The sequence below is a fragment of the Leiobunum rupestre genome, chromosome 2 (genome assembly GCF_980474605.1).
Source record: "Leiobunum rupestre chromosome 2, qqLeiRupe1.1.hap1, whole genome shotgun sequence".
In the NCBI taxonomy this organism is placed as follows: domain Eukaryota; kingdom Metazoa; phylum Arthropoda; class Arachnida; order Opiliones; family Sclerosomatidae; genus Leiobunum; species Leiobunum rupestre.
This window is the reverse complement of record NC_143385.1, coordinates 81,554,985-81,574,309: the sequence shown is the minus strand read 5'-3', so window position 1 is coordinate 81,574,309 and position 19,325 is coordinate 81,554,985. Positions and strand designations below refer to the sequence as shown.

At 36.7% G+C, this 19,325-nt stretch overlaps 3 protein-coding genes and 1 long non-coding RNA gene across 8 annotated transcripts in view; 2 read left to right on the top strand and 2 right to left on the bottom strand.

The window, feature by feature from the left end:
- LOC149959509 (uncharacterized) overlaps positions 1 to 19,325 on the top strand; it is a 337,839-nt gene that overhangs the window by 210,002 nt on the left and 108,512 nt on the right. The window lies entirely within an intron of this gene.
- LOC149959518 (uncharacterized) lies at positions 832 to 13,709 on the top strand. Its single transcript, XM_090165264.1, has 10 exons — positions 832 to 1,063; positions 1,276 to 1,758; positions 1,827 to 1,970; positions 3,177 to 3,293; positions 8,844 to 8,911; positions 8,973 to 9,023; positions 10,645 to 10,665; positions 10,728 to 10,748; positions 10,814 to 10,843; positions 13,645 to 13,709. The coding sequence occupies exons 1-10, from the start codon at positions 832 to 834 to the stop codon at positions 13,696 to 13,698; spliced, it is 1,221 nt and encodes a 406-aa protein (XP_090021390.1). The 3' UTR covers positions 13,699 to 13,709.
- LOC149959506 (uncharacterized) overlaps positions 17,402 to 19,325 on the bottom strand; it is a 140,759-nt gene continuing 138,835 nt past the window's right edge. For 3 of the 5 annotated variants that reach the window (XM_090166457.1, XM_090166454.1, XM_090166456.1), the window contains one exon: positions 17,402 to 17,880. In XM_090166457.1, coding sequence (XP_090022583.1) covers positions 17,426 to 17,880 — 455 coding nt within the window. In that variant the 3' untranslated portion in view covers positions 17,402 to 17,425. The remainder of the gene's footprint in view (positions 17,881 to 19,325) is intronic. The other 2 variants (XM_090166458.1, XM_090166459.1) reach the window with 1 other exon arrangement.
- On the bottom strand, positions 18,816 to 19,308 carry LOC149959517 (uncharacterized). Its single transcript, XR_016478595.1, has 3 exons — positions 19,182 to 19,308; positions 19,020 to 19,108; positions 18,816 to 18,940 (listed from the first exon to the last, which is right to left on the bottom strand). It is a non-coding gene; the product is annotated as an uncharacterized LOC149959517 (long non-coding RNA).

The following is a 19,325-nucleotide window of genomic DNA, read 5'->3' as shown; positions in this document are numbered from 1 at the left end:
CTCTAAAATATTGCTTCCACATCGAATAAAATAAGTTTTATAATTAAGCCTTTTTTTAGATTTAATTCATCTAACTTAAAGTGAACCAACACCATGGGAAACATTTTATAGATAGAAATATATTTATAACATTCTAATATTTCCTAATTTTTTCTTTCAACATATTATCAAGAATTTCTATATATTCCATAATTGTTTATAGGGTATCAAGGATATTACTTTAAAAGTAAATATTTATTTTATTTAATGAATTAAGTTTTAAAGGAATATATAAAAATTAAATAATGGTATTTTTACAATTACAGGTATGCGATCAAATTAAACCAGTAAGAAAATATATTGATACAGTTCGCACACTGACAGCTAAAAAGTAGTACACTTCATTTTTCAGGAATGGGAATCACTTTCAAAAAAAGTGAGTGTTACTAGTTAATATTATTGCACATGAATATTTATCCACAGTCTACACTCTAATCACTGGGAATAAGATTTTCTTCTAACCTTGTAAAAGTGTGACATAACTATTAAGTGATAAATATTCGTAACCAGGGAGGGGGAAATTAAGCGGACTACATAAATGGATGAAACACTCTATCGGTTATCTGGTCCAGAATAATAGATCTCTCTCTTATCTCATATGCAAGAGTGTCTCATTTATTCACAATAATGTCGCATACGGATCACGATGATTTTCGTTTTGCAACTTAAAGTGATTACTGACCACATCTTGATTATGTTATCAAGAAGGGCAAAATTTTAATTTGGAGGACTAGGAGTACAGTTAGTAAATCCTGGGGCCTTAGTCCCAGATTTATATACTGGCTATATACTATGATCATCAGACCCATTCTGTCTTACGCTGCCGTGGTCTGGTGGCCAAGGGTTACTTTAAAAACCGTGCAGTCTGAACTGCGCACCCTGCAAAGGATAGTCTGTATTGGCATTACTGGAATTATGAGAACAGCCCCAAGTACTTCTGTAGAAGTTCTCCTGAACATTCTTCCTCTGCATCTTTTTATAAAGGAAGGTGCTGCTTTTGGTGCCTATAAGCTTAACCAAAATGGTTGGTGGAAGGATAATAATTGGGTAAATAGTAACACCAAACTCTATCAGGATATTTCTAGTCATTTAACCAAACTTAAGTTAGGTTCTGACACTTTAGCAAGCCCTTTGAGGTTAACTTCCCAAGCCGCACGGATCGGCCTAATATTACCCTCGGTGCCAGAGGTGAGGTGGTCTGGTTTACCGATGGGTCTAAGACCAATTCTGGTACAGGCGCGGGGATGTACTGCTTTAATAATAACTATGGTGTTTACGAAAGCCTAGGGGAATACGCTACCGTTTTCCAAGCAGAATTTTCTGCTATCTGCTTCTGTGCCGACTATTGGCTGGAAAAGAAGCATCGCGGGAAGGTTATCCAAATCTACACGGATAGTCAGGCCGCTCTTTACCAATATAGTATCACTTCTAAACTGGTTCTTAGCTGCTTAGATCTTCTTTATGATCTTGGAACGCACAATAAAGTTCAACCTTTAATGATACCTGGTCATAAAGGGCATCACGGGAACGAAAAGGCTGACGCCTTCGCCCGGGAGGGTGCAAGAGCTGGGTTTAGTGGGCCTGAACCTGCTCTACCCATCCCCCGTGGTCTGGTACGCAGCCTGGTCTCCAAGTATATGTCGGATCGTCAACTGAAGCTTTGGCTTGAGATGGATGGTCAAATGCAGTCCAAGAAGTTTATCCCTGGCCCGTCTATAGGCAGAGAGCAAAAGAGCTTCTCTCGCTCTCTAAGACGAATATAAAGTTGGTAACTGGCCTACTTACAGGCCATTGCCAACTTAACAGACACTTAAATCTTATTGGAGTCAGTGATGACTCAATTTGTAGGGCTTGTCTAACCGAGGAGGAAACTGCCTCTCACACTCTTTGTAGCTGTGACCATTATGCGGCTCTAAGGTTTGAGCATCTTGGTATGCATCGGTTGGAGACGCTTGACTTCTTCAACATCCCGGACAAACAGATTCTTAACTTTGTGTCAGAAATAGGAATTTTTACCTAAAGGCACAGTTTGGGAGTTGCACGGCTTTCCACCCCTTTCAATAATAATATAATAATATAAATATGTTTGAAATCTCTTCGCACTTGATCGGTAAATTTTCTGTAAAACAAAATAGTCACATTGATTAGATTTGTTGTCGAACGGTTTGGCTGCCACGTTGTGTTACTAAAACGGTCACATTGTTTCTCTTTCGGTCGTAGTTGTATCACAGTGATTAGCGATATTAAACAGTTTTGAAGAGTGCTTTCAATCTTTCGCCATTCTTGTTCAATCAATGTACTTAAAAACGACGTGTTGATTTTGACTGGCCTTAACTACAACTGTTGAAAAAATAACCCCGATTATTTTGAAATTGAAATATTGGTGTCGCATGCGAGTAAGGGGAACACCATTTATCACTTATTATAAAGAGGTTTGGTAATCGTGAAATATTTGTTCGTGTTCAACATTAAGAGTGTTGTATCTCATCGTATTGATGAGGAACTTGCTGTGATAAATAACAGAATGGTCGGGTTGTTATTGACGTAACTAACTAAATTTCTTACTTCATGGTTTTTGCCATTTTGACTAATTTCAAGTGCATATTAGCAAAATAAATGTCCGGGGGGGGATTTTACATTGAAAAAAGCTAAAATATGAGGCTTACTTCGTGACCATCTTCGCGGCCACTTACACTACGAAAACTTATTTACATTGATTAATTAATTAATTGAAATTAACACCAGCAAAATATCACGTCACAATAAAATTCTTACTGCGAGTCTATTTTACTTTTAAATAATTTTGTGGACTGGTGGAGTGGTTAGCATTAGCCTCATGGGCACTTGCTGATATTACTGGCTGAAATTGCGGAACTGTTCCTTCCGAGCGAAGTTTGATGGTTCTCCCGTACTGGTTAGAATGGTTGTTCCCCCGAGTTCTTAGGTCTCACTATTTCCGCTAGATGTCTATACTTTATTAAGTTCAATGGTTTAACATTACCAAGCCTACCTACCCCGTCTACCCCATAACTTCCATCCTCCTAGCTGAAAGAATAATACGCAACGAGAGAGTGATTCGAGCTTGTCCGTTGCTGAGAACGCATTTTTGCTGTTTCTTAATAAATAATTAAAAATAGAGGAATATTTTTTGAAGAAAACCGACCAGGACAAGAAGTGTGAAGAAGATCGAGACAGCTTCCTGTGTACGAGAGAGTCGGTTGACCGAGCCTGTTTCGAGTATACCAAGGACACAGGTGTGTTATTCATTTTCATTTCAATTGACCAACCTTTTCGCGTAAAGGTATTTAAATAAATTTTGCGATGTACCCGAGTTACTTAAAAAAAACCTAACCTAACTTTCCTTAATTAAAGAAAGTATAACCTTTTCAGGAATTCCCTCCCCTCATTTTACTAACCACGTGTTATATGTTCTGTGAAATACAGTGGATATTGAGGAATCAACCAACTAAAAGTAAACCCGCTTTGGTAGTGCTTAAATTTCTCATATCTACTAGAATGCCTTTCGTGAACCTAAAACCACGTACCTCATTATTAAGAAATTATATTTGAATAATTATCATAACTATAATGAAGATAATTAATTTATAGCTCGGATCTTATTGTTCATGTGTTAATTAAGGGTGCATTTAAAAACTAAACTAAATATGAAAAATTAAAGGCTTCAAGTGAGAAAACCTCTTCAAGGCGGGCACGCTTCCTGTAATAGAAGAATTGGGGGTTTCTACTATCGTTCTAGACTAGCGCAAATTGTGAGAAAAGAGAGAAGCTCTGGCGCACCCTCCCAAACCAGGAGGGATGTATTCCCTTTAATGTTGAAAATGTTACTTTTAATATAGAAGGTTATTTTGGAATTTTTGCCTATCCAAGGGGACTATTACAATGACCGTGTCTGTTTGTGGTTCGCTATTAATGGGGTATAGTGTCAAGCGAGTGCTCTACCACCGAACCACCGACCCATTATATTACAACGCTATGTAGAAAAACCACTTTGGGGAAAGTCTGCCTTCCTTTACGTTTTTATGAACTTCATTACGTCAATTTATTCCATAACGAATTCAAGTTAAGTTTTTAAAAGCCAATTTATATTGTAAGATTTTTATTTTTTTTACAGTTGTGGCCATTATTCAAACCCGAGCCATATATTTAGCAGGCGTGTATTTTACCGTTTAGCTATCGACCTTCATGGCAGATGGTTGAATATACGCTACAAAGATATTTAGACAAACAGTCTTAGAGAAAGTCCGTGTTCCTTTACGCTTGTTTACACTTATTTACGTCAATTTATTCTATAACTTTTTTAATTTAAAAATTAAATTAAAATTAATCGATTTAAAATAGCGTCGTGCCAGGAATAGAACCCGGCTCATATTCTGCAGGTGGATCTTTTACCATTGATTTCTACGTCTTCAATTAGAAAATAAATAATAAATAAGACAAACCAGGGAGGAATAACAGGCGAAGTTTAAATTTGCTATTTTGTATAGAACGACAGCCAGGTGCCGCTAGCATCTCCTTCAACAATAAACTTCCATAGCCCAAAGACTGAGTCGGCCCTCCTTTTTTTTCTCTATGGACAAACTCTTCCGAGGAGAGGTAATATTACGGCCTTAGGTGACTTGTTTTAATTTAAATAGTTTAATTTAATATTCAATTATCGATTATTTAAACTCACGACGCAACTCTGAATGTCACTTGTTATATTAATGTCTGAATTTATAGTTATGCTTAATCTGAATCCGCTAAAGACATAACAAATTGGTGACGGAAACGCAGTTATCAAAAGAATGTCTATGATATCGCGAGGTTGAGATAAGAGCCAGTCAAACAAGTTGGCTAGCCAAAATATACCTCTCCTCGGAAGAATTGTCCCTAGTGGTATTAATCTCTCGAGAAGTTATTTACTAAAAACGTAATCCCGGTTCAATCCCGCCCAATATTACATTATTATAACTAAAATAATTGAGACGAAACAACTGAGAATAAATTATTCAGAATATTATAAATTACGTAGTTACAACAGTGAGATAGACGTACTAAATCAAATGCACAATTGAATTTAACCCTATTTACAGCACACGTTTATCAACTAAATATAATACGAAACAAATTTTAATAAAAGAAACATCTACAGAGGGTATTTGTTGTTTTCTCGCTTACGAAATACTTGTCGCATCCTTAACGCTGAATTTACTTCAACACTTGCCCTTGATGAAGGTAGTTGAAGACTCGTAGACTTCCTGTTGACGTTGTCACACATACCGCGTGAAAAATACTAATGCCGTCCAATTTCCAATAACATATATGACTCGCGCACCCAGGAACTCGATGTCTGCCTTAGGAACCAAGTTACTGATCCTGAAATGCAATATGATACAATGTTGATTGATAGTCGACCTCTTTTCCATCCTGCTCGCCTCTTCGATCCAAGCACATGAGAGGAACATATCCGAGGATATCGTCCTAGCACAAGAACCAGTCCAAGATACCTTCTGAGCTCACACAACCAACATTTCTGGCTGTTACCTCGATCAACGACGTCCAAGCTCATTTCCTCCATCTTAGGCGCACAGTGATTCTTCACTCGGTTTTTTCAAAATAACTCATAGAACAATATTATTACGCAGACAAGCAGTAAATAATTGAAATACTTAGAAACCAAGCAATAGAAAATAGAATATCAAGAAACGCAACACCTTACCATTCACAAATACGAATTTTCGACGTTATTATATTGAAACCAGATGTATACACTATAAAGATTCCTCTAAAACTGGATAAACGTCAACAGCTTAGAGGTTAAATATCCTCCTGATAAAAACATGACCCGGGGCTGGATTTCTGGGCACAACCGTATTTAAATTAAATTATTTTAATTTACAAATACAATTCTTAAAGCAAGTGTACAAGTCAATCGAAATACGAAAATTTTATTTCTTATAAACTATCAATACTTTCGATAAAATTTAACTACAAAAATAACCAATAGAAAAGTATAAAAGAATATTCAACCAAGAAACAAGTTAATCCAAATACTTTGAAATCAGGAATAAATAAACCCAATTACCGAAAGTTGAAAAAATTATGTGAAAAACGAAAAACACTTTACCGTTAGCAATACAAGGCTTACAACGTACAATAAATGACCCTAGACGGAATAGTTAGGGCTCTTTATAAATAATAGCAGACAAACCCAATTGATGAACTGCATTAAACATCTTAATCCGTCAAGAAAACGTTTAAAACAAATTACGCAGTAGTGACGACCAACAAACTTGCCCGATGTATACAACTCGAAATTTTCTTCATAAATGAACCATTAAGCTAAAAAGTCACAAAAGATAAAAATATACGACTTAAAAAAACAAGAAAGAACCAAATCGAACAAATTGAAATTAAAAACAACTCGTTATCTCGTTCGATAAATAAATTAATTTAAAAAACACTCAAACGAAAGTATCGTTAAACCCTACTTTTGCTCAACCCAGTGAAGTACGTGATAATTAATAAAATACATTAACGAAAACTGGAGTTTATATTAATTCATATTTTTTATTAATTTATATTAAATACGACAATATGATTAAACAACTAGTGGTATTAATTTCTCGGGATGACCCTTAAAGATATATCTCCGCAATTCAGAATTATCTACTAACGTAATCCCGCCCGGTATAAAATTTTAATTATAATTATAATAAATGAGACGAAAAACCGATTTTAATTTAATCTAAATGTTATAAATTAGGTGGTTCTGTGGTAGAACAATCGCCTGTCGTGCGGAAGGGCTCGGGTTCGAAACCTGGGCGGCGCTTTCGTTTTTAATGAACAGAGAATACGCTACATTAGAGTTACTTCGATGCAATAATTTAAATGGAACACGAAATTTCGTTCTATTTAATAAAAACCGAAATTTAGTACTCTGTTAATTTGTAATAAACGCTTCCGATAAGGCTGAAGGTCTAATTTTCGATAAAGCGTAACAAGTGTCGGTAGTTCTGTGGTAGAACGTCCGCCTGTTTAGCAGAAGGTCTCGGGTTCAAATCCCGCCTGATGCGCTCGCAATTTGATACTTAAGGCTGTCGCACACTATCGAAAAAAAATGTTGAAATTGGTACTGGCATCAAAACTTCTTTTGGGGGGAAAATGTTTTCGTTAACGGCGTCGGGGAATTTTGCTGTCGATACCGGTGAATTTTTTCATACAGTCGCACACTAGGAGGAAGCACTGTTACAAAATACGCGAGACCGGGAATGCGCGCGCATCCGTTTGTTTTGGTTTATTACAATTTTTATCTTTTCGTATTGTAGATATTACGTTTTAATTTGATTTTCTAGACGTATAACTGTTATATAATTTAGTAAAACATTCTTGTTTGATAAAGCTCAGTAGTTAGAATTTACTAAACTAAGAAAAAATACTGAATTATTTGCTATGGAAATACGAATATTACGTCGAATCGGTCACATCCCTATCGTTTTCTAATAAAATGGACATTATATAATTTTTCTGCCATGTTTTTACTGACTAAACAAATAAACCCTTTCGAAAGAAAGAAATATCCTAACACGTCGGTGTTTCAAAGGTTATTCAATATTTTCTGGCTCCCAATTGGTTGAAGAGATAAGGTATGCCGTGACGTCAGAGCGGTTCTCCGAGAGGAGCGACAAAAAGTTGAGGCTAGTTGAACTCGGTACGGGTGACGGATTTCGTCCGAGCGCGTGATCACCGGTATCAGCCTCATATTTTACTCGCATTGTGTGCGATATACATCGCCGATATCAGCGCCGGTTTTGGTACCAGCAACTGTTGCCGGTACGGGAAACTACATAGTGTGCGACAGCCTTAAGACGAATACCGTAAAAGATTGGTGGAAACCCTGCCATTTGGACTTTGAGACGTTTATCGTAACCCTCAGCACTCGGTCCGTCCCAAAAGTCAATAAGAAGAAGTTAGAGAGAAAACGCCCTTACATTCAAAATGCAAACACAACACACTGAACACCCACCACCGCCGTAACACAAACTCAACATTCCCACATTACGCATAAACATTACAATAACATAATTTCCAATGAAACTGAGTTGGAACCGTCACGACGGTGAGCGTTAACGAAAAAACCACCAAACCAAACCGCACCAACCGCAAATTACTCCGTTAACGCTCACCGTCAGACGGTGGTTTGAATTAGACAAACTAAAAGCATTCTTTTAGAAATCTTATGACATTTTATCTTTAATTTTGATAATTAAAATCGTTCGTAACAACAAAATGTTTTTATTTTATTTGGAATCGTGTCAATAAAATTAAAAAGGCTTTGTCTTAAAACTCATTTTTCTTCTAAAAGGACGTTAATAAATTAAAGTTTATCGCCTGGCGGATAAAAAACGATTGATAGTTTAATGAAAACAATTTGGTTCAAGGAAGAATATTGTTTGCCCGGGTTTTGGGGTAGTTTTTTGGGAGCCCATATCTCTGAAAGAAGCACTTTAGGACCCATGTTTATTAGACATTTTTTACCCATAGAATGCATATAGAAAGTCTCGGTACTCTTATCCCTAACACCCTGTATAATGGTAAAGATAAATATAAAATTTTCAAGCTCATATTCCGACAGTTCTCTCAGTTGGCAGGCTAGAAACAAATAATAAAATTGAAACTGGTAAATTGCACTATTTAAAATGAAAAACCTTATTTCCACGAAATAATCGCGAAGCTGATTTGGTACATGTTATTAAGATGTTATTTCCTTTAACATCAAAACATTAAACGCATTGTTTTTTTAGAACAATTGAAACGATACGAGGAGTTACGTCGAAACTCTGAAAAAAGTAAACAATATCCTTGTATTGAGGTAATTCACTGAAAACACGGAAAAAGGTGCTTTTATTAATTAATTTATATCACTATTTCAGAGCTTTATTAAATTTGAAAATGTTAAAAAACGAATATGCGATCCATATGATGTAAGTAAACGTTATTGAGGAAAACAGTATACAGGGTGTTTAAAAGGTTAAGGCAAAATTTTAAGGAGTTATAGGGGGTGAGTTGAGAAGTATGCCTGTTTTTCCCCCATTTCCCTGCGATGAGTTAAAAGAGCGCCAGAGAGCTTCAAATTGTGGTCTACAAGCCCCTGGAAGTAGGCTGCAAAAAGCGCAAAACTAACTGAACATTGCGGGCAACCCGTGGTCGACCTAGTTCGTTCCTGTTCTCTCAAACGAACGATACGTTTGTAACGAACCAGTCGGACAGAAGTTCAAGTAAAAAATTAAGTAACGTATCCAGAATGTGCCTGTCTTATGTAATCGACGATGGACATTGGTAAAAGTCCGTGAGCCGTGACGCGCCGGTTCGGGTACTTTTCCTGGTAGAGACGTTGAGCAGCCAAAGCATTGCCATCCGCAGGGAAAGGCCAACATTAAGGTTTGGGTTCGTGTGATAGGAAAAAATGGACTTTGTAAACAAATCGAGATAAACAGCGTAAAAAAGTCCCCTGCTGCTTGGTTTTGCGCTAGTTGCAGCATACTTCCAGGGGCTAGTAGGCCACAACTTAGAGCTCTCTGTCGTTCTTTTGACTCATCGCAGGAAAATGGGGAAAACCAGGCATGCTTCTCAACTCACCCCCTACAACGAGGGGTCCGACACCTTGATTTTTTTGTACACCTGAGTTTGAACTCACAAGAGTTCAAAGTGAGTTTTTCGAGTTCGAATGGAGTTCAGGGAGTTTTCAAGAGTTCGTAAGCGTTTGTACAGTTCGAGGGAGTTCGGGTTTAGTTTGTGGGAGTTCTAGCTGAGTTTGAAAGAGTTCGGAAAGCGTTTCAGAGTTTGGAAAGAGTTTCCGAGTACGGAGAGAGTTTCAAACAGCTTGCTCTTTTTGGCGTTTTAAGTAAAACTTTGCCCTCATTTTGCCCCCTGGTTTTCCGGAAGCAATTAACAGCCGAGGCAACAGCGCATTTTTATAACCTTCAATTCACGAGTTTTAGGAGTTTGTGGGAGTTCGACAAGAGTTTGTGCGAGTTTGACGAGTTTGTGAGAGTTCGACGAGAGTTTACAGTGTTAGTGAGAGTTTACAGAGTTAGTGAGAGTTTATGGGAGTTCGATTGAGAGTTTATGAGAGTTTCATGGGTGTTTTGTGTGAGTTTGGGGAGTTTGGGTAAATTTTGAGAGTACAAGTGAGTTCAACAAAGAGTTCAGCTGAGTTTTAGTCGCCGCGTACACCCGAGTTCGTAGGTGTCAGACCCCTCGCTCTACAACTCGTTAAAATTCTTGCACAACCTTTTGAAACACCCTCTTTAAACCTTGCATGGGGAACTCTGCAGACTAGGCAAACAAGAAGTGAGACTTTGAACCAGTTTGAGACTTCCGCTTATGACCAGTTCCAAATCTACATATTAGTCCTAGCTTTCTAGAATGTAAAACGCTTTGGGTCCGGGACTGTTTTATACTAGAAGTGGATAATTTTTAGTACATAAGAAAATGAATTTTTTCTTTCAATGTAAAACCAACAACTTCTATTAGGGCTGGGTTGAATTTTTCTATTATCTCGTGTGTATTCATTTGGATTTTTCTATTTTCAAACACTCTCAGAAAGACGACAAATTAGGAAAGGTAATAAATTATTGTTGTCATTTCGAAGATTGTTTTAAAATAAGTATATTTGGAAATTCTAGGCATGCCGTTGGTGGAATGAGGTAATTTTATTTGAATATACGAAGCCACTACATGCGCATTATACAAAAAGCAATTTCCATTTTAGTATGCGTTTATGGCTATAGAAAGAAATGAGGTAAGACATATTTTTAATAACTAAGCCTTATTCAAGCAATAATCAGATATAAGGACCAATTAAATAAATTAAGTTATATCATTTATCAACTCATTTAATTAATTTGTACAAAACAAATTTCAAGTAAATAATTTTAATAAATAGTATGAAAAAATAGGATACATAAATAATAAGCTAATATCCAAGGCATCACCTTAGGCCTAAGCGAGGGGCTAACCACTAAGAATTTGCCTGTACACCGATTACGCAATCATTAATGAGTACAGATGAGTACACATGATTACGCAATAAGTACAGATTATTACGATGAGTACACATGATTGCGATGAGTATACATTATTACGATGAGTACACATGATTACGGTGAGTACACATGACTACGATGAGTACACATGATTACGATGAGTGCACATGATTACGATGAGTGCACATGATTACGATGAGTACACATGATTACGATGAGTACAGAATTATTACGATGAGTACATAATGATAACGATAAGTACACATGATAACGATGAGTATACATGATTACGATGAGTATACATGATTACGATGAGTATGCATGATTACGATGAGTATACATGACTACGATGAGTACAGAATGATTACGATGAGTACAGAATGATTACGATGAGTACAGAATGATTACGATGAGTACAGAATGATTACGATAAGTACACATGATAACGATGAGTATACATGATTACGATGAGTATACATGATTACGATGAGTATGCATGATTACGATGAGTATACATGACTACGATGAGTACAGAATGATTACGATGAGTACAGATTGATTACGATGAGTACAGAATGATTACGATGAGAACGGAATGATTACGATGAGTATACATGATTACGATGAGTACAGATTGATTACGATGAGTACAGATTGATTACGATGAGTACAGAATGATTACGATGAGTACAGATTGATTACGATGAGTACAGATTGATTACGATGAGTACAGAATGATTACGATGAGAACGGAATGATTACGATGAGTATACATGATTACGATGAGTATACATGATTACGATGAGTGCAGATTGATAACGATGAGTACAGAATGATTGCGATGAGAACGGAATGATTACGATGAGAACGGAATGATTACGATGAGTACACAGGCAACCCAAAACTTTAAATATGTTACAAATGAGTAATTGAGTACGGGATAATTCGAATGAATACGCGTGATTACAGATTATTACACGGGATTTCAGATGAATAATCGTGATTACAGATGATTACACTTGATAACAGATGAATACGCGTGATTTCATAATGATTACGGGTGATTACAGATGAGTACGAAGATTACAAATGATTACGGGATTACGAGTGAGTACAAAATATTACGTAATCATTACAGTTAGGGTGTACAACGATTACGAGACGTGGTTGGCCCCTCAGGCCTAAGTCACCAAGGTTGCGGAATCACCCTCGAAACAGCGACGGCGGGATACAACGGAGACTACCTCAAGTGGCAGGCCTTTTGAGTAGGGAGAAAGTTAGAGTTCTGGACCACGGGTTACAAATTTCCCAGAGGGTTTGTACGGAGTGCATAACTCATAGAAAATAAACGAGGTGGCGGAATCACCCGCGAAACAGCGACGGTGCGATACGTCGGATACTACCTCAAGTGACTGGCCCTTTGAGTAGGGATAAAGTTAGAATTCTGGACTACGAGTTACAAATTTCCTATAGGGTTTATACGGAGTGTATAACCCATAAAGAATCAAGGAGGTGGCGGAATCCTCCTCGAAACAGCGATGGCTTGATCTGGGTAAATTGGCCGAGAATACGAGACACCGATAAAAACACTAAGGGAGGATCGAAGCCAGTCAGAGTCGAAATGATGGTGTATAATATCGTACGAGGAGGAAGCTGAGTTTCGTGACGAGATACGGAATAGAGACCCGGGAGAGGACGACGTCTCGGATTTCAACCGCGGAATTGAGCGGCGCTATGATGAGTTATAATGTTTAACTCAACAGTTTTGTTTAATTATAATTTCGTCGTTCCGTCATTCCTAAATCTTTATCACCTTTTACATAAGTCTCTCGTTCTTCAGGCGGCAAGAGATTTCACGTTTTTATAACTAATTTATCTCCCCCACTTTGAGTTAAACTTTATCTGGCTGAGCTAATGTGGGCCAGCACTTATATGACTGGGGGGGGCGTAATCCTTGAAATAATTTTCAAGATATCCTGTCATATCACTCCAGAAAATAATTGTTAATTCCTTTCGCATCACTATGAAAAATAATGGATTATGTTGAAACCGGAAAGATGTTGGTCAGATTTGTAAAAAATAATAGGCCATCAGTGGTCTCCCATTGAAACCATTCAAAGTTTACATTTAAAACTTCTCTGTTTTTTGTAATTATCACCAGTAGTTTCACCGTAGTCCTAATAAATACCATGTTTAGGCTAAAAATACCCTTTACATCTTGTTTTAATTTAAGCCATTTATGGTTGAAATTCTGAAAGTTTCGGTTCGTTTTAATAATCCCTTTCAATTTATCTAAATTTATTTGGGTTTTACAAATGAACATTTTATTCATAGAGACTGAACTCGCCTTTCTTTGTCCAAACATTTCTCATTAGGAATTTGTTACTGCTATTTGTAAAATTAAAATAATTGCAATTTATAATAAGAGTCTTCACAACTATTCCATGCCAGTTTATAACAGAAATTTCAACAATGGACCAGTTTCACACTTTTTGAGTTCATCACTTTTATGATGATCTAGAATCTCGAGAATGATCGTGAAGTTTTTATTTCACAGCAGAAGACTTGTTTCAAAACACTTAGTGACTTGTACACCTGGAAAAGAAACTAGTATGAAAGGTCTCTCCCAGGTAAAATGCCTTAATATATATTTTCATGTTTATTAATTTTCAATTGTTTTATTAGCCTACCCATCGAGGGAAAGGCATTTATTGAAAATATAAAAACAAAAAACATTTATTTAAATATTTACCAGGCTTCAAATTCTAAATATTTTAAACTGTTGAAGATTTTTGTTCATTGTTGCTGTAAAATTGATTAATAGTATTATTCCATTTCGGTAAAAAATTTTATTTTCCTTCCAAATTGATGTCCCTTCTTGGCCGCAGTGTATGATGAACAGTGAACACCCTTACCAAAAATGGACAAATATGATTTAAAAATTATATTCAAAATTGGGTACATCCCAATTTGATTTTTATTGAAAATTACAAACCAAATTGTGTAATATTTGATTTGATTACAATTTATGAAATTTTTTCAAATTATTTGATGCCGAAAGATTTCAATTGTGGTAATTCCAATTCGAACATTAGATCGAATCATTTTGCTATCAGATATGTTATTTTCTTCAATGCTTTTCTCGTGAACGCTGAGAATTTGTAGTAAAATACAGAATTAAACTTAGAAACTAATTTATAAAAGAGCCAAATTTAGATAAAAGCTCTTAACTTTTGAAAACAACCCCAAAGTTTAATAAATAAAAACGCAGCGGTTTTAGTACCGTGAAATCTGACGGCTCTTTTCTTATAATTTTTATTAATATCAGAAGCCTATAATAAGAGAATCCTCTAACTCGCTATAACGGCAACGTAAATCTTTTGAAACGTCTTGTTTTCGACACGGAGCAAAGGAGAAATTAACGCGGCCTAGGACTAGTGAATCTAGTGAGCGCTATATTTAGTCTTTGTCGCGAAAAAGTAGCTTGCCCTCCAGAACGTTAATTGGTTGGCAAACTTGAAAAGTAGGTATAGAATTTATAGGATAAGTTAAGTTAGAAGAGACCACCTATGGACTGTGAGAAGGATGATAAAATACGCGAAAAAGTAGATTAGTCCATAATTAAAAGGGATAATATATCTAAATCCTAAACAAATTTGAAGAAATTAAAAAACTTACTAATAACTCGTACCGATAGGTCTTCGAGCGAATCTCGGATCAAATAGATTTTCGAGTAATAAACTACATAAAAATTTGTTTAGGATTTAGATATATTATCCCTTTTAATTATGGACTAATCTACTTTTTCCGTTGCTATGCAACGCGTTTTGAAATTTTTAATGTTTAAGCTTAGTTTCTCTTTTCGATATAACAGTCGCCAGCCAGATTTCCCGCACGGTACTGATGAGTTCCAAATAGAACGAAACCGGTCTACCGTTGGAATTTCTGGCTATTTTATTTAGTTTTTATGTAGTTTATTACTCGAAGATCTATTTGATCCGAGATTCGCTCGAAGACCTATCGGTACGAGTTATTAGTAAGTTTTTTAATTTCTTCAAATTTGTTTAGGATTTAGATATATTATCCCTTTTAATTATGGACTAATCTACTTTTTCGCGTATTTTATCATAGAATTTATAGATCGTCCTTGGTTTAAAACTTTAGACGCGAAAATAAAGTTTACTAATTTCCGTTTCAAAATGACCTTTTTCCGCAATAGGGATAAAAAAATGGAAGAATATTATATTTCCGATCTGGTGACGCAATATCCAAAAGGTTAAGTACACCGGGTTAGAACTTCAAAGATTTGATACTTTTAACCTTTTGAAAGAAGAACCTTTCAAATAAACGGCTCACGGAGCATTAACACCTTGTCCGTTTCTACAGTTAAGCGGATTGCTAAATAACAAGATGTCTCGGATATTTGAGAACACACAATCCCCCGGATGTAAAAACTATTAATAAAAACGCGCGATTTATGAACCTCGAGTGCATAATTTGATATGCAACTGCGGGAAATCGATATCCCTTGTGAATTATTTATTTGTAAAAATACTGTATAGCGATTGTGTCTCACCTATAAAGCCTTGATTTAAAATTATTACTATTCCCCACCACACACAAGTTTTTTCTTATGTGGTTGGGGTGATGTAATAACAATATCAATAAATTATTAAAAATAAAAATAAAAATATGACTCTAACATATTTCATGACACCTGAAATATATCCAGAACTATTATAAAAAAATATAATATATTATGCTACTAGTTAGACAAGGAAAAATATAAGGTTGTTTAAAAGTCCCCTGATGACGGCGCGATGATGCGGCCGAAACTAGTCGGGTTTTAATATTTTAATTTTCATATAAAACCACGTCTTGCGCACTTTTAAACATCGTGGTCTTTTTTCATTGTCAAACTAGTAATTTTGTGCAAGTCGCTAACCAAACAACACTAAATATTATGCTATTTGGAAAACGTATGCAGCGAAATCACCCATAATTTATCTGAATGTCAGTTATGTTTAACTTATTAAAATTAATACCTTATTTGTGTAGGTTCTGCAAAATAAACCAATAGCTATTGTAATTATAAAAAAAGCTCATAGATTTATCATAAATTTTAAAAGCCCACATAATATTTGTTTTGTAATAAAAATATAACATGGGTTAAAAATCCATTAAAATATATTCCTTATCTCAAAATATTAAATTTACCCTAATTTAAATTTCTTGTTCATAAATTAAAAATTTTCCTCGTCCTTTAATTTTTTTTTAGTGCATAGTTCACAAGCTGTGGATTTGCAATCATAAAGCTTTAGTTGTCAAAATTTGGGTGCACTTCAAGTAAACAGCGATAAAAAATAATATAACAAATCATACAGAGATGCTTTTTGCGAAGACACTGGCCTTGTTAAACTGATGCAGCACCAAGTGATCGAGTATCAAGAAAGCGCAATACGATAGAAGAAATTACTTCTTGATATCAGTTTTAAAATGACCAAGATAAATCTTCTTCGAACTACCACTTGTGACCCGATCACTGGTGATATTAAATTGCAACATTTAATATTATGATGCCTTTAAACCAAACGTGTTTAGCTGTGCCGTTGTGCATTTAAACTTCTTTAATGAATTTTTGATGTTATGTTCGTTTTGTTTGACCTATCTGGTTTTGACAGTCAAAATTGATTTTATTAACGATACCCATATCTACTACATATTTCCGAATGTCGTGCTGTCTGTCTGTCAATTTGTCTGTATCGCTATAAGCGTCCGCACCGTGCCACCAAGCGCACCCAAATTCGCGCCGTTGTTCTTATTGGCCAAAGAAGAAGCCAGTCGTACCATTTGCGCAAGGGCGTTCGTGGGAGTTCGCTCCAGTCAAGCCAGAACACAAAACCTGCTTTTAATTTTCCTTATTGCGCACCCGGAAAATAAAAACCCCCACCCGATCTTTTTCCTCAGGACCCGTATATGCTTTTAACCCGCGGTCCGTCTGATGTAATTAAAGAAAATATTATCCACGGGAGTTAAGTTCACTCCGGCGGCGCTTACGATGAGATATATGCCAAAAACACTAGTTACGCCCTAAGTTTTCCTGTTAAGACCACCGAGAATGTAGTAATCAGAAAACAATTATGTGCCAGTTCCCCAAAGGCGTAGGATTATTTGAAATATTTACAAAAATTAAATGAAACTTGCAAAATATTCTTCAACATCATTAATTTGTTTATTTCAAAACAATTCTTTATGGTATTAACAATAAAATACCAAGTTAGGATAGTCGTATTTAAATTAAAATATTTCAATAATTTAGTCGAAGTAAATACACGCAACTAGTTTTCTGTCATAGTTGAATTAGTGGTCATTTCCGATAAAGAAGGCTCCACAGTCGACGATGCATTGGATCTGGAGTCTTCAACTCCGACACTTCCAGGAATAGTGACCTGACTCGCCGCCGAATCACTGCCACTGCTGGCGGGGTTGGGCGCCTGGGTTGAAGAACCACCTTGGGAAACGTCAGTCTTAGGGGGCGACACTGCACCTGATTGCTGTCTTCCTTCAAAGGCGTTCTCTTTCCCCATAGTAGTCGCGAATACAGGTTTCTCCGAGTCATACTCACCAGGAGTGGATGGAAGCGCTTGCTTAGTCAATTCCTTCACCGCAGGCATTCCAAACATTTGAAAGAGATCAACGGGAAAATTACGTGCAGCCCCATCAGGCTTCAAGGCACTTATGACGGTGGTCAGGCTGTCTTTATGTAAAGTTGAGACGCTATGTTGGTCATTTCCTTTAACACCACAATTATCATTAAAAACCCTTTCCTTAGCATGAAACAACAGTTTCAACTTACTTAACAAATACAGGTTTTCGTTGTCAAGTAAAGAAACTTGCTGAAGTAACGCAGACAGTAGCTCGGTTATTTTGCCGTCATCCACACCATTTATAGTTCGTCCTGGTTCTTAGAAGGAACGTAATTAAAAGCGCTCTTTTCGGCGCATCGCACATCAGACTTGGCTTGCTCGCAGTTATTGAGGACCACGATCGTGACGCTATTGACCGTTTCCGTATTTCCGACGTCGAAGAGTTGGGTGCTCGAACTCGACTGACTTGGGACCTCCACGTTCACGGAGTGGTGGCCGCTGCCATTCGAATCAACGGAAGTGACGTTAATTTTATCATACGGAATTTCTCGTATGACACCTTGGAATTGACTCTAAAGAGAATGAAGAGCAAATGAGTAGCGATGGGTTATTGAGATACTTATAAAAATTAATAAAAATTATTTTTTTTGTATCAGTTTGAAGCACGATTTTATTTACGTTGGATGCCGCTTTGTCCGGTTTTCCAGAAAAGTACGTTAAAGGAAACGAGTTTCTGCAAGGACACTTGACTGGAAAGAAATTTGGGATTGCATCATATTTGAGAGGAGGATAGTAAGGCAGTTGAAAAACGGGGCTCAGAGGTAGTGGGTTAGTCGGGGGATATGTCGGAACCAGCCGTGAATAGTTCAATGACACAGTATTCCAAGGAGCCAGTGTCGGGAGTCCTTGGGTCCCAGTTGGGTATTTGATAGGAGACAATTGTTTGAGTGACGGGTACGTTGGGAACCTTAAAGTCAGTTGTGGCAAATCTATAGTCTGAAACTGTAGCACTGCTGTCTTCAAGGGAGTCCAGGTGGGAATGACTGATGGAACAAAAGGCTTTGCGTAGGCTGGCATCAGGTTGAATGGCGGAACGGTGGGAAACTTCGGAGAAGGGGGCACTGGCCATAAGGGGGCCGACCAGCATCACACTCTCGACGACGACCAAGAAGCAAGATCTTCCGATTTATTTACACGGTCGATGACCTTCGGTTCATGTAACAAGACGCAAATTTAACATTTAGAGTTCACATACTCCTAAGGGACATTACCAAGATCTTATTACTTTGAGGAGCTTTACTTTGTTACCAGGAAACGTTTCTTTGGGTACTTGATGTAAGTCATACTTAATTTTATTTCGTTCCATTTCTTCTGCTGAAATGGACATTTAACCGAGTTCTTAATTTATTTTATTATACTAAATACAGAACTTAACATCATTATTTACCGGTGAAGTGACTAGATGTCTCGCCAGGATAATGCTCATCAGCCCACACTCCTCCAATCACAAACACGATACAACACGTCCAAATCATAATCTACTCTACCTGTAATCAAACTAGTGTTTACCCTCTAACTCCGCGATTGTTAT

Excerpts from the sequence above, each read along its gene's own strand:
- LOC149959518 (XM_090165264.1), top strand. The coding sequence starts at position 832 with ATGATCATCAGACCCATTCTGTCTTACGCTGCCGTGGTCTGGTGGCCA. Across the intron at positions 3,294-8,843 it reads CGAGTATACCAAGGACACAG|AACAATTGAAACGATACGAG; the intron begins GTGTGTTATTCA and ends TTGTTTTTTTAG. Across the intron at positions 10,749-10,813 it reads CATGCCGTTGGTGGAATGAG|TATGCGTTTATGGCTATAGA; the intron begins GTAATTTTATTT and ends TTTCCATTTTAG.